This window comes from Eurypyga helias, unplaced genomic scaffold (genome assembly GCF_000690775.1).
Source record: "Eurypyga helias isolate BGI_N326 unplaced genomic scaffold, ASM69077v1 scaffold14329, whole genome shotgun sequence".
Lineage (NCBI taxonomy): Eukaryota > Metazoa > Chordata > Aves > Eurypygiformes > Eurypygidae > Eurypyga > Eurypyga helias.
Genome location: NW_010272850.1, coordinates 66,894 through 80,722, shown reverse-complemented (window position 1 = coordinate 80,722; position 13,829 = coordinate 66,894). Strand labels below are relative to the sequence as shown.

At 44.9% G+C, this 13,829-nt stretch overlaps 1 protein-coding gene across 1 annotated transcript in view; it reads left to right on the top strand.

Annotated features, from left to right (window-relative positions):
* Positions 1 to 112: 112 nt before the first annotated feature.
* Positions 113 to 13,829, top strand: part of FN1 (fibronectin 1) — a gene marked incomplete at its 5' end in the record, with an annotated part of 54,113 nt that continues 40,396 nt past the window's right edge. The window contains 10 exons of the mRNA XM_010159276.1: positions 113 to 241; positions 1,680 to 1,817; positions 3,668 to 3,799; positions 3,943 to 4,080; positions 6,555 to 6,713; positions 8,106 to 8,306; positions 8,796 to 8,975; positions 10,552 to 10,728; positions 11,429 to 11,581; positions 13,337 to 13,465. Coding sequence (XP_010157578.1) covers positions 113 to 241; positions 1,680 to 1,817; positions 3,668 to 3,799; positions 3,943 to 4,080; positions 6,555 to 6,713; positions 8,106 to 8,306; positions 8,796 to 8,975; positions 10,552 to 10,728; positions 11,429 to 11,581; positions 13,337 to 13,465 — 1,536 coding nt within the window. The remainder of the gene's footprint in view (positions 242 to 1,679; positions 1,818 to 3,667; positions 3,800 to 3,942; positions 4,081 to 6,554; positions 6,714 to 8,105; positions 8,307 to 8,795; positions 8,976 to 10,551; positions 10,729 to 11,428; positions 11,582 to 13,336; positions 13,466 to 13,829) is intronic.

Here is a 13,829-nt window from a genome sequence, read left to right as displayed (position 1 = left end):
CAGGCGCGGTTGGTGTGCCGTGCTCCTTCCCTCCCTGCCTCTGCCCTCGGTAACTCCAAACTTTTCTTCCTCTCCCTCCTCTGCTTGCCCCTTCCTCCTGCTCTCTCCCCAGAGACCTGTTTTGACAACGGAAGGTACTATCAGATAAACCAGCAGTGGGAGCGCACTTACCTGGGGAACACGCTGGTCTGTACCTGCTACGGTGGAAGCAGAGGGTTTAACTGCGAGAGCAAGCCCGAGCGTAAGTTGGTGGTGGCTTTTGTCCGCATCAAGACCCCAGACTGGCTTTGATGCTGAGTAAGCTGAGCCTTGTACCGCGTTATCGCTGGCAGACCAGGTTTTCGGCTGCAGTTCGGTACTTAGGGTCAGTAACGGACCTACACTCAATCACGTTGAAGATCTGGCTTGGGATTTTAAGAAATGCTTTTCATTAGCGATGGGCCTGCCACCAGAACCCTGAGCCAAACATCGCTCATCTCTCTGGAGGATTGGATCTAAACGTTAATTTTGGAGCCAACCTCTTCTTTATAATGAACTGAACTGACTCCTGGACTCGCACAGGGAAGTTCAAATCTGGAGTCACTTTGCAGCTCTGGCTCTCGTGTTGTTTGATTGCTTCACCCCAACTTTTCATAGCTGTGCAGTGTCGTCAGCTTGTTTAAAAATATTTCAACTTTCCACAGCCCCCCGGCCCTGCTGGGAGCTTTCTATAATCGAGTGTAAAATGAGATTGTTTAGTCTTCTGCAGAAAAAGTTTAGGGAACAGAAAGAACTTTAAATGCAACGTCTGCTCGAAGATGCTGTCTCTCCGGATACGATGTATCCTATATTATCAGATGTGATCTGTCTCTGTTCATTGGTCCGGAGGCACTAGTTTGCCATAACTCCTTTATGTTGCTCTGGAGATGTGAGAGAAAATCTGGTTCCTGGCTGACAGTGCTCATGTAAGACAGATGGGAGCGTCCCAGCAGCCTGTTTTGCGAGGCTTGTGTGCTGCCTGCCTCATGGCTAGAGTGTTTTAAGGAGTACTCAGTCCCCTTACTCCTCCATAAAAGGGGGTTTAATCTTGCTTTCCTTTCCCTGCAGGGATTCCCAAGGTTTACAGTTTCAACGTCCCGTAGCAATGGCACAGTTAACTTTGTCTAGTAGCGAAGAAGGTTCTGTTGCAGATCTCGAGTCCGGTGGCAGCACCCACATAACCATTCCATAATCACTTACTCGTGCGTGAGTGTGAACAGTTCACACGTAGCGCCGTTGACTTTGGGACTGCTGGAGAATTTTGAATTAATATACTTAATTTTTTTTGCCTGGTCAGGACAAGGAGGATTAGCAGGACAAAGCACACAGCTTCTGGGGGATGCTTGCTCCCTCCTGTCTTCAGTACTGTTGCACTTCAGACAGCTGGGGATGATCCTTTCAGGGCACGCAGTGACAACTTTTGGCTCACTGGTGGAGGGAAACTGAGGTTATTCAGCGTCATGGGGACCTTGAAGGGGTGAATTTTGCCCAACTTCCTCTCTGCTGTTCCATCCCAGGAAAAAACAGGGAGACTGGTAGGATTTTTCCCTAGAAAGAAAAAGCATCCACGTGAGGAGGCGAAGAATGTGTGTTTCTGTTGACTGTACGTGTTACTGGCATGTACACAAAGTTGATTTTCTTTTTTTTCTTCCCCCTTTTAGCTGAAGAGACTTGCTTTGACAAATACACTGGATCCACTTACCGAGTAGGGGAGACATACGAGCGCCCCAAGGACTCCATGATCTGGGACTGTACTTGCATTGGAGCTGGACGTGGGAGAATCAGCTGCACGATTGCCAGTATGTAACTAAGAGCCTGTTACTACAGCTATTGTTCCTTAGTGTCATATTTTCCAGAGCAACTTACACAGTATTCCCAGTGCCCATTAGCTAGCACTGGGGGGAGTTTAATCCAAAGCCTGTTAAAATCTTGGCGTTTGAAGTCCTTGCTCCATGTATGTACATTTGCACAACCAAATTCCTCTTTTATTTAAGAGGTAAAGTGCTAGGTGTAAAAGCACTGGGAAAAAATTTACTGTCTAGCCATACAGGTTAGTACATTTACTACATACAAGAGTGTGTTACACTGTCACAGGCACGTTTATGAAAGTAGTTTTTTTGACAGGAGAGAGTGAGGGTATGCTCTGGAGCTAGTGAGATAGAATAACACCATCAGCATTAATGGGACTACTCTGAATAAATAATAAAAAATATCACCTGAGAGCCAGTCCCATTGTCCTCCAAAAACGTCATGCCAACACATGTCCCTGAGGGAGCTGGGATTTGGTATCCAGGCACCAGCTCAGTGTGTTTCTGCAACTCCTTTTTCACCAGTCTGACCCATACTTTCCTCTTGTTCCTCCCTCTCTTCCCTTGATCCTTTCTCCCCAGCTCTCCCTTTCACATCTCTGTCTGGAAATCCTTTCCTTATTGAGTCACTGAATTGTTCACAATTTCCCTTCAGTTCATAATTAGACTTTCTGTGAGCACAGATGAAGATCACTGTATGTCAGGACTTTTAAACTGAGACTTCCAGGTCCCTGAGGCACCTTTTGAGAAAAGTCTTGTTCTTAAAAGTATCCAGTTTCTTGCTTAAGACACACATGCTGATGCTAGTAGCATTGCCACAGAGGACTTGGAAGCCAGCCATCATTATAGCATGGAAAAAAAAATGTATTGAATCTAGCAAGTAGAGCTGAAACCCTTCTGAATTTAATGGCATTTTATTGAGCAGGGATGATAAGTGTTGTAAGTAAAGAAAGAGTCAGTAAGGAAATTGCAAACATAAGAGCAGTCTCATTTCTTCATCATCAGCCTGGTTTAGAGCTCACTGGAGAGTCTCACTAACGGCCACTGGCTTTGAATCAATCTTCATAACTTTTAGGTTCCCTGCTTTCATAAATGAACCAGCAAAACATTTTAGTGGCTCCTAATAAATGACTGGATGTGTTTCTCCTTTTTTTTTTTTTTTTTCTTTTTGGAAGAAGACCCTGTGTTTGCAAACTGCCCTTCACCATGTTTCCCCCCCTCGGCCTGGGCCAGGTGGTGGGTCTGCACTGCCTCAGGCCTGTGGGACACTAGTGGGCTGGAAATCTGCCTTTCCAGGACAGGGTTTCCAAACCCAAAAGGACCATTGTCCCACTGGGGTGTCACACCAAGCACCTCCTTATTCTCCGCATGCTGGCCTGGCCACCATGTCCCTCATGCTCTATAGGGACAGCCACAGAGAGGCCCAAGTAGTGCCACCTCAGAATAAAATGGAGACAAACCCTCCCTCACCAGCCCTCAGGCTGTGAGCAGGGCCTGAGGGAGAAACAGCATGTCCTCAGGCCTTGTCGTTCCCCTTTCACTATGTAGGTGTCAGCTGTGGTTTGAAACCTGGAAGGGGTTAGCTGAGGAGAGAAGATGAGGCCTGGGAGGTGTAGGAAATGCTGGGCAGGTGCTAACAGAAAATGGCGGGTACCGATGGAAAATGGTGGGCGCCATTTTTCAGGCTGGAGGAGGAGGCGGCGGCCATGACCTACCCCACCCCTCACAGCCCCCTGCCTCCACCCCACTGACCCTCTTCACCGCGGGCAGGGTGGCCCTTACCTCATCCCTGCGATGCTGTCCCTGGTGTGATCCCTCAGCTCTGCTCTCTCCCACCGCAGATCGCTGCCATGAGGGTGGCCAGTCCTACAAGATCGGGGATACCTGGCGCCGGCCGCACGAGACTGGCGGCTACATGCTGGAGTGCGTGTGCCTGGGCAACGGGAAGGGCGAGTGGACCTGCAAGCCTGTGGGTAGGTGGCAGCTCCCTTCTCCCTCTGCTGGGCAGGGCATATATCCTCCTCCTCCTCCTCTTCCCTGAGGCGAGGTGGCGCCGTGTGGGATGGCGCCGTGTGGGATAGCCCCGCGCACTCTCTCCTCCTCTTCCCTCTCGCAGCCGAGCGATGCTACGACAACGCGGCCGGCACGTCCTACGTGGTGGGTGAGACCTGGGAGAAGCCCTACCAGGGCTGGATGATGGTGGACTGCACCTGCCTGGGGGAGGGCAGCGGCCGCATCACCTGCACTTCCAGAAGTAAGTGCTGGCCTGGCACCTGCCAGCTGCTCTGTTCTATTTGTCTTCCTTATTTTTCAAATCTGTCCTGCGTCAAAAAGACAAGGTATTCCTTTTTCTGCCTTGTTGCAAGTGACAATAGTTTTAGAGGGATGGCTGTCGCCTGAGGGGGTGGGAAACCGACCCCTCTGAGGTGAGAGGGAAGCGTCTGTGCGTGCCGGTTGCCATTTGTGATCCGGAGACAGGCGGGAGAGCTGGTGCTCTGTGCGGGTGACAGGCCAGCTGGATTATTTGGAGGTTTAACCTGCTTTTAGAGAGAAAGGTTTAAGAAATCCACAGGCCAGCTGAATCCCAGTTGTGCATCCCCCAGGAAGTCGGGGGAATTGCTTGGTCTGCAAAATGGCAGTTTGGTCTAGTATCGCTGTGTTATTTAAGGTAGCCTCCTGAGGGAGAATTAGGTGTTTTTAAAGAGAAATAGCTACCTGCTCTAACAGCAGGATCTGCCAGATTAAAATGTCATCTTACATTCTCTTTTTTGTTACTGTTAGCTGAAACACGGTTTGTTTTGACTGCTCTCCCATCTCGCTTGTTAGCTTTTCCCACCATTTTGTCTTCAGTGTAAACAGGCTTCACCAGCTCAGGTGACTCTTTAAATTTTTACATCACTGAAGGATATTACCGTAAATATTCCACTTGGTATTTGCAAAGCAAACAGGGCTTTTAAAATCCAAAAATCTCCCTCGTTTATCTACCTTCTGTTCTAATTTTGTTAGGAGCAAGCAGGCTCTGTTGTGGAGCTCTCAGGGTTTACACCAGTTGCCTCAAGAAAATTTAACTTTGTACCTTACACCTTTGTTATGCAAGGTTTGAGAAACTCTCCTGTAGCCTTTAAATTGCCTCATATTCAGTTGCCTCAGGGCACGCAGATAATGGCTTTCTGATTATATAAAAAGCAGACCTGTAAGGAACTAAAACACTAAGGAGGGTTGTGATTAAAACTGAAGATCTGGAGAGACTTGGTCAAGAGCTAAGCTGTAAAAGTCAAACCAGCCTTGACAATATTGTCTGTTAAAACACATCGGGAAAAGTCATTAACTGTCAAATAGAAATGAATAAAACAGAATGTGTTGTTTGTGAATTTTGGAGGAGTTATTATGGCTAATAAAAGGGATTTGGCAGTATCTTTCCTCCCTTAACTCAGGTCTTCATTGTTATATCATAGGGGAAATTTCAATAAACCAACCTGTTCTTTTTTTTCCCTCCAAATGTAGTCAAAGAGAGAAATACAAATTTCTGTATGTAAAATGATAACTGTAGCCCACAAAGTGGCATTATGTTTCAGTATGTGCTGCTGTTATATATCTTTTATGGCTAGTGTTTTCCAGAATCACAGCTGATTTCTCAGAGGACATTTCAACTTTTCATTGTCTTAACTTGAGAATCTGAGTGTCTGTAAGACAGGGGTTTTTCACATTTGCCAAATTACGTTATGAATGCATCACCAATTTATCACTCTTCTAGAAAATGCTCAGGTTTTGGTCATTTTAACTACGGTGAATTAGAACATGAATGTGGAAAACACATTACTATCCCATGTGCTCTTCCAGTGGCACGATGCATATGTCCTTCCGCAGTTCTTCATAAATCCATGTTCATTGATCCATGGTTATATTTGAGCCACTGTATCAAGTTGCCCTTGAATGAGAAGGTAAAATGTTGTAATGGAAGAAGAACTAGTTAATCCGTGTGGATCTGGCATCCAGACAAAAGTAGTTTGTTATGCTGTCCTTTGAACCCATTTACCCAATTCATCAGAGGCTGTGGGTTATTAAAGACAACAGGGAGATTTAGAAAGTCTAATATTCCTGCTATGCCATAAGCGGCTTATACTAACTTTGCTGGAACTTCATGCACACTTCTTTTGGAAGAAATGGAATTTAACATACTGCTCTCAAACAGGTTTTAGTTCCTTCCAGCTGAAATAGAGCCCTGAATTCAAACTGTGCCCTGTGTACAGTATGAAATGACCCAGCTCCAAAGACTTTTGCTTTAAAAACCAGACATGTTAAAACAAGTTTAAGTTGTATGCTAGACAGAATGGGCTTAAAATAGGTTTAAAATAACTAGCAGCACTGTTTTCAATCCAGAATGTGCTTTTTCACATTGTTTTTTGAACACGGCTTACCATGTTCACACTGGGAACGTTGTGATGTGCATTTTGACGATGGCTACAAGGTGAAATGGCAGTGGTGTAAACAAATGGGAATTTTCCCTTAGACTAAAGCATCAGGATTTTCAGATGCTCTCAGCCTATGCAGTATGCACTGGGCTTTAGTGCATATAGGACTTGCAGTGGTGGCTACAGAGAAGGAGGTGGGCTCTCAATGAAGGCTTTAGACTATCAGCTCAGCTGATGATGGTGGTTCAGTCCTTTAAACTGCACAGTGAAGCCATGCAATGCAGAAGTAGCTAATGGTCTTACGTTCCTTATACAGATAGGTGCAATGACCAAGACACCAAGACTTCCTACAGAATTGGAGACACCTGGAGCAAGAAGGATAATCGTGGAAACTTGCTTCAGTGCATCTGTACCGGTAATGGCCGAGGTGAATGGAAATGCGAAAGACACACGTCCCTGCATACAACTAGCACTGGTAAGTGGGGCATCCTAGTGTGTAAGATAGGGGAAGGGACAAGGAATGGCACATTTTGGATGGCTAGGACTTGGAGTTAAATTGTGCCATCCTAATTTAGGTATTTTAAGAGTGGTGTCAGGGGAAAGATCAGCAACAAAGGGTCAGAGTTCAGGAGATGCTCCTTGTTTGTGCCTGTGTAGATAAGATCAATTTATATCTTGTTTCTGTGCACCACTGGGGCTTGCACATACAGAGGTGATTGCCTGCACCATCACATCGAAGGCTGCGCATTCACAGGACCTATCTGTTACCTTTGTCTTGGAAACCTGGCACTGCAAGTTAACATTTGAATTTGATGTGTTTGCCTCAGGGTAACTTTCTTGAAATGTCCTTAATTTAAACTCCACTGAGACCATCTGGTTTCTTTGACAAGATAAATACACCTGCTGATGGTTGAGCTTTAAAAACTAATGTCAAGGAATGTATACAGTGTTATTTAATACATGTCCCTTAGATAGTTTGTAATTTTGGTATGAAATATTACCTAGTTTATAGGCAGTATATATTTTTTCCCCCCTGAGGTTTGTTAAAGTCTCCAGCTTCTAAATTCTCTTTTGCCATTTTAAGGATCTAGCTTTCCTATTGGTGAGTGCAATGTAAAACAACTGTTTTCCTGCAGTACCTATGCTAAATTTTTCTGGGTAAATGACCTTTAACTGTTTGGTATCAGCAGGTTAACTTCAAACTCTCAGTAGGTCTAAACTTCAAAATGCACAAAGCTTCAAGGGTGCCAGTGTTTTGTTTCCATTATTAATTCCCCTATTTCAGCAGAGCTGAATTTGTGGAGATTCCTGTGGGAATCATTAGCAAAAATTTCCATAATGTAATGAGCCTCTTTGTCGCTTAGTATTATTCCAAATGATAATGGGCCAAAAACCTTGAAAGTTTCAAAATTCCAGGGTAAATGTATGCATTTGTTCGCATTTTTCATTGAAAAAGAAAAGCAAAAATGAATCCTTTTTGCTTTATCTTCTTACTTCCTTAGCTGTTTTTTATTGTCTTGTCACTGATCTTGATTTTTCTAGTCTAGATTTCCTTCAACTGAAATATTTTTCTTCAGAAAAATTGGGTTTTGAACAATCCCTATGAAAAGCAGTTGGTGCTTTTAATCCTTTCTAAAGTCCCTCTACAGTGGTAGAAACCAGAGGCTGTTGTTAGCAGAACTGGGAGTTGTTCTTTTAATTTTGAAGCCTGCTAAGTGGAGTAAATGAAATGTGTCAGGGGAAGCTAAGAGTTGTGCCTTCGATCTGGTGGAGTTCCTAAGGTTTTATGATCTCAGCATTTAATTGAAGCGTTCTGTTCTTCAGTTCTGCATGTACCATCTCACTTCTCTCCTGTGTCCCGCTGCAGGATCTGGCTCTCCTAGCATCACGAATGTGCAGACTGCGTTGTACCAGCCCCAGCCTCAACAGCCCCAGCCTCAGCCATATGGCCAGTGCATAACTGATAACGGAGTGGTGTACTCTGTGGGTATGCAGTGGCTCAAGACACAGGGCAGCCAGCAAATGCTTTGTACCTGCCTGGGCAATGGAGTCAGCTGCCAGGAAATAGGTAAGAGTTTGTGTTTAGTGCCTGTTCAGTCCAGTGGGATCTTTGGGACTGCCCTGTGGTTTAATTTAAAAGCATAATTCTTTTGTGTGTATATCAGAAATTTCTTCTGAAGAAGACATACTGGAGAAAGAGACAAGGGGTGAAGAAATAGTTGTTTACATTATTTGAAGTCTGGTTCTGTAGGGCAGAAAAATTTCCCAGTGAGTTATATATAACCTGCTGAGGGAGAACAGAGCCCTTGGGGAGCAGCATTAATAACTTTATTCAAATCGAGCTGCAATAATGTATGTTTTGAAAAGAATGTACAAGAATGACACAGCTGCAGAGCTAAGTCATCTGTTGGTGTGTATTGGCCCAGGTCCATGGCAGTCAGTGTGGGTTCGCAGCAGCCAGTGACTTAGCCGACAGGGGCTATTGCTGGTTTAGAGCCCTCAGATTTGGGGATTGATTTAATCCAGAGTCTAATGCTGTGATTTACTTGTTTTAAAGCTGTGACACAAACATATGGTGGCAATTCTGATGGAGAAGCATGTGTTCTGCCTTTCACCTATGATGGAAGGACTTTCTATTCCTGCACCACCGAAGGCCGCACAGATGGGCACCTCTGGTGCAGCACCACTTCCAACTTTGAGCAGGACAGGAGATACTCCTTCTGTACCGAGCAGAACGGTAAGTTCTCAGAGGCTCTTCACATACATGTGACCCTCGTGCACAGATGGAGGAAGGAGCAGAGAATGTAGGGACAGGCTGCCTGAACAGTTCTGGCACTCTAGAAGCACTCTAGGCATGCCACAGCAGCAAGGCAGTCCTGTGAATGGAGGGCTGCTGGTTGTTGGGGCACTTTTGTGCTCTTGGCATCTTTGGAGGGTGCCCAGAGTGATATAGTTGTACCCTCTGAGTCCTGTTCTCTCTCCTCTGAGCTGACCTTGGGATGGGAGTACCTCGTCAGCGTAGAGCTTTGGCCCAAAGGATACTTAGACTTCAGCTTTGCTTGCCCGAATTGTGGAGCAATGCCCATATTAGGCTATGAAGAAGAGGATATCCATGGAGTACAGCTTGTGCAGTCCTCTGTCACTCCCTCTGTCCTGACTATCTAGCCAGGTTGCCATATATAGCAGTAATCTTAATGTGATTTGTGATCCCTGATCAAGAGCTGGTTCATGACTAACGCAGTAGCATTCATTCCCTCTTGTCTGTGGATGGTCAGTGTTCCCTTCACAGCACAGATCTACCTGTGTGGTTGCACTTCCTGGAAAGCCCATCAGAACATCCGTGGAACAGTATCCAGGCAGCTTCTCAGGGATCTGACCTTGGAGAGAATTTTTCACATTCCCACATGAAAATATTGCTTCCTACACTGCATAGATCTTTTATTTTTTTTTTTTAAATCTCTTCTACTTCAGTTGGGGTTTATTTTTTTGATGTCAAGCCCCACATGAAAATATTGCTTCCTACACTGCATAGATCTTTTATTTTTTTTTTTTAAATCTCTTCTACTTCAGTTGGGGTTTATTTTTTTGATGTCAAGCCTCTTTCTGCAATGCATATAATTTTAAATTAAAAAAAAACCCTACCAAACAACCCAACCTAAAAATCCCCACTGTCCTTCTCCACACACATTTTTGGTTTAGTGTGGGGAATGAGAAATACCAATATAAAAAACCCTCAACAAATGCCTCCTTGTTCTCTGTTATTTGTAAAACAGAGTTGCTCAAGAGGTGAGTAGTTCAGGTTGATTACAGCCCTCTGTCCACTGCTGCTTGCAAAACATGAAGCTTCCAACCTGCAGAGAGATTTTGACTTGTCCATAACTGAATTGTAACCCTTTCCTGAGGGCTAAGGCTTTACCTGAAGCCAAAGGGCACAGTTGGGTAACAGCCTCAGTGGGATAATACAGGTATGCTGAGAACCCTGAGTTTATTTGATTCCCTAGGCCTTGCAACAAAGAGTCTGCAATGCTATTCCCCAAACACAGTAAGCTTTGGTTTTCCCTATTCCCCAGGAATTCCCATGTCTGGCTCCACAACTTCTTCCAAAGCAATTTTTGAACTGAATTGATCTTGTGCAAGGCTTATGCTTCTTGATCTGAATTAATTAAAGCCAAGAAAAGAGGTCTGTGGGGAATATGTAGGGTACACGTAGGGGAAAAAAATACTGCTAGTGATTTGTTTTCCAAGCTCTTCCATGCATGCTAAGGGAGAGTGCAGGCTTCATTTGCATCTGTTTTCTTTTCCCTTCTGTACAGTTTTGGTCCAGACACGTGGTGGCAATTCCAATGGTGCTTTGTGCCATTTCCCCTTCCTATACAACAACCGCAACTACACTGACTGTACTTCTGAGGGACGGAGAGACAACATGAAGTGGTGTGGGACCACTGAGAACTATGATGCTGACCAGAAATTTGGGTTCTGCCCTATGGCTGGTAAGGCTGAGAACCATAAGGGGATATATAAGTGGTTCTTTGAGCTGGAAAGTGAAGAGCTGTCAGTCGTTGGTCAGTTATTGATAAGTTTGATGTGGGTTTTTTTTTGCTTGTTTGTTTTTGTCCCACTGATCAACTGTAGCAGGGAGCTAGGCAATGCCAGTGGCAGGCATGCTTCTCAGCTGGTGCAAACTGGTGCAGATCCATTGGGCTGTAGTGCTTTCTAGCAAGTGAGGTTTTTATCTTGCGTCTTCCTCATGGCTCATCACTTCCTCATGCCTGATCTGTGATTAGGAATAAGTCTGTATTTATAATATCAGTGTGTTACCATGGAAGATAGCAGGAATCCTATAATCAATACTGTGGTCTATTCCTACACTCCACGCTTGTCTCCGTGATGTCAGGAGGCGACGTATGGGAGGAAATGTGACTCCCAATTCTTAAATGAAAGGCCTCTGGTAACTAATGGCAATGTAGCCTCTGAGTTCTTAAACAGCTTGTGGAACAAGGGTCTTCAAATGGCAATATCCATATCATCCATCAAAAATGTTATTCCAAATGGAGTGGGCGCCTAAAGCTTCCTTGTTAAGATGCAGGAACCACTACACAGTATGAACAGTTATTGCAAATGGTCTAAGCCCTCAAGTCTTCTTGTTAATTCTGGCCACGTAAAGTATCCTCTTGCTTTCTTCTCAACCAGCCCATGAAGAAATCTGCACAACCAACGATGGTGTCATGTACCGTGTTGGGGACCAGTGGGATAAACAACACGACATGGGCCACATGATGAGATGTACTTGTGTAGGCAATGGTCGCGGCGAATGGACTTGCATTGCCTATTCACAGCTCAGAGGTACTGGTTTTTGTGTTGATACTGCCACTTTAGTCTGAGTGTTTGAGAGGTGAGAGAAATTGGTTTTCTCTTCCATCGTTGTGAGTTTGAATCCAGGCTCAAGAACTATATGTTATCAAGCTTTACTTTGGAGTAGGAAGGGGATCCAAGGAGCTATGCAAAGTTACTGTCTTGTTTGCATGCTGGAGAAGTGCTATTTCAGCCTTTGCAGACTAGCAAGCAGAGGCAGACCTTCATCAGCTTGATGGGTAGGCATGCCTACATCCTTTTGTCTACACTTAGGAATCGGCACCACTCTGACTTTACAGAGAGCTCGGTAGAGGCACCTCCCCCCTCAAGAACAGACTGAACTCCAGACTAGTCTGAAGTTTGAATGCAGAACTGTTCTGTTTTATTGTTCTGCAGTGAAATTTCCAGTTCCTCTGTGCTGGATTAGCCCTTTGCTGGCTAATCTATATAAAAAGTTGGCAGGGCAGCACTGAGATTACTCTTATTTATTTACTTATTTATATGAGTGGTCCAAGTGGAGAAGTGCTTAAGCAATACCAAAAAAAGAAGACTTAAAAGCACAGACATTTGATCATCCTACAGCTAGCTCACAGCATTGGCTTCATGTCTGGAAAAGGCAGGGGGGTTGCTGTCAAGCAGCCAAGAAAGGACTCTTAACACCACTGCTGAAATGGGATATAATTTATAGGGAAAGGCTCGCTCAAGGGCTTTGGGAGAGTTTTTTTATGTGTTTCCTTCAGAACAGTGAGAAATGCACTGCTAGAAGTTCTTTTGTGTGAAACTCCTTTTTCCACACACACAGCTAGGGCTCTGCAGTTTCATTCTGGAGATAAACGATCTTTCTTGATGGGGGGGGTGGGGGTAGAGATATATTGTTTTTTCAAAAGGCAGAGGTTATCTAAGTAGAGCTGTTTAAACATAGCAGCCAGAGAAGGTGGTTGGTGCCCACAGGAGGGTCTGAGCGCTGCTTGGTCTGTCCTGACGCCATGCCCATGGTGTGGGAAAGTAGGATGGGGAATGAAGGCCTGGGATTAACTGAGTCACTTCCCCAAGGACAGATGGTCTGTGATTAACTCCGGAACTGAACTCTGGTCTCTTGGGTCCCGGTTAACAAAACAACATGCTTCTGGGGTGGTTTTCTTGTTTGTTTTGTCTTTCTGTTCCTCGCTGGGATTGGACTGGCGTTAGGAATTCTGGGCCAGGTCACTGATTGACACATCACCGTTGAACCTAATAGACTGATACCATTGTACTTACACATGGAATTTGGTTACTGTGTTTTGAGAGAATAGTAGGTACCAGTAGCATCTTGGATGTGTAATAGATTTGTTTCTGCCTTCAGATTACTACAAAGTGTAGCAGACATAGCTGATAGACAAACATTGTGAGGATGTTTGTACCTTTTCATGCTGTCTCTATGAATGTGGATTAGCCATTTTCTCCTTGCGTAGTTCTAATGATTTCAGATAGTACTCGCTGAGATATACCAGTCTAGATCTTCCTAAGAGCAGGTTGTGAGAGAACTAGCGTGCTTAGATTTTCTTTCACATGTGGAATATGTCACAAGGAAGAACCAGGCAGTTCTGTAGTTCAAGTATCAGGAGGGGTCCCTTTTGCATGATTGGAGTTTGTCATGGTCAGTCTCCGTAAGCTGATCAAGAGGAGGGAACAGTGTGCCAAGCAGACAGATTTTGTCTTAATGCTTAGAGCTGTCGCTGAAAAAAGTCTCTGCTCTTTCTGAAACAGACCAGTGCATTGTGGATGGTATCACCTACGATGTGAACCAGACCTTCCACAAGCGTCACGACGAGGGGCACATGCTGAACTGCACATGCTTTGGCCAGGGCCGGGGGAGATGGAAATGCGATCCTGTTGGTAAGTCACCAGTTGTTCCTGCTTGCTAAACCCAGACAGTGGCTGTGTAGGAACTGGTTGTGGTATGGTGAAACTGTTGTGTGAATTTGGACCCAGTCTTTGCCCGCTTTCTGCCGTAAGTGGCACAACTGCAAAAGTAGAAGTAACACTGGATATACTGGAGGGTAAGTCAAAGGGGATTCCTAGTTTGAAGAAGATAAACTTGGGTTATGAGATCTGCATCATCATCTTTTTCTGTGGCATGAGTAATGGATTGTGGCAACATACCCCTTAGAATGTGGCAGGCTGTGGGAACAGGGCATATTAGCCCCAGGCTGGGGTGTTTTGGCTTAATTAATGGTCTCAAGCTGCGCCAGGGGAGGTT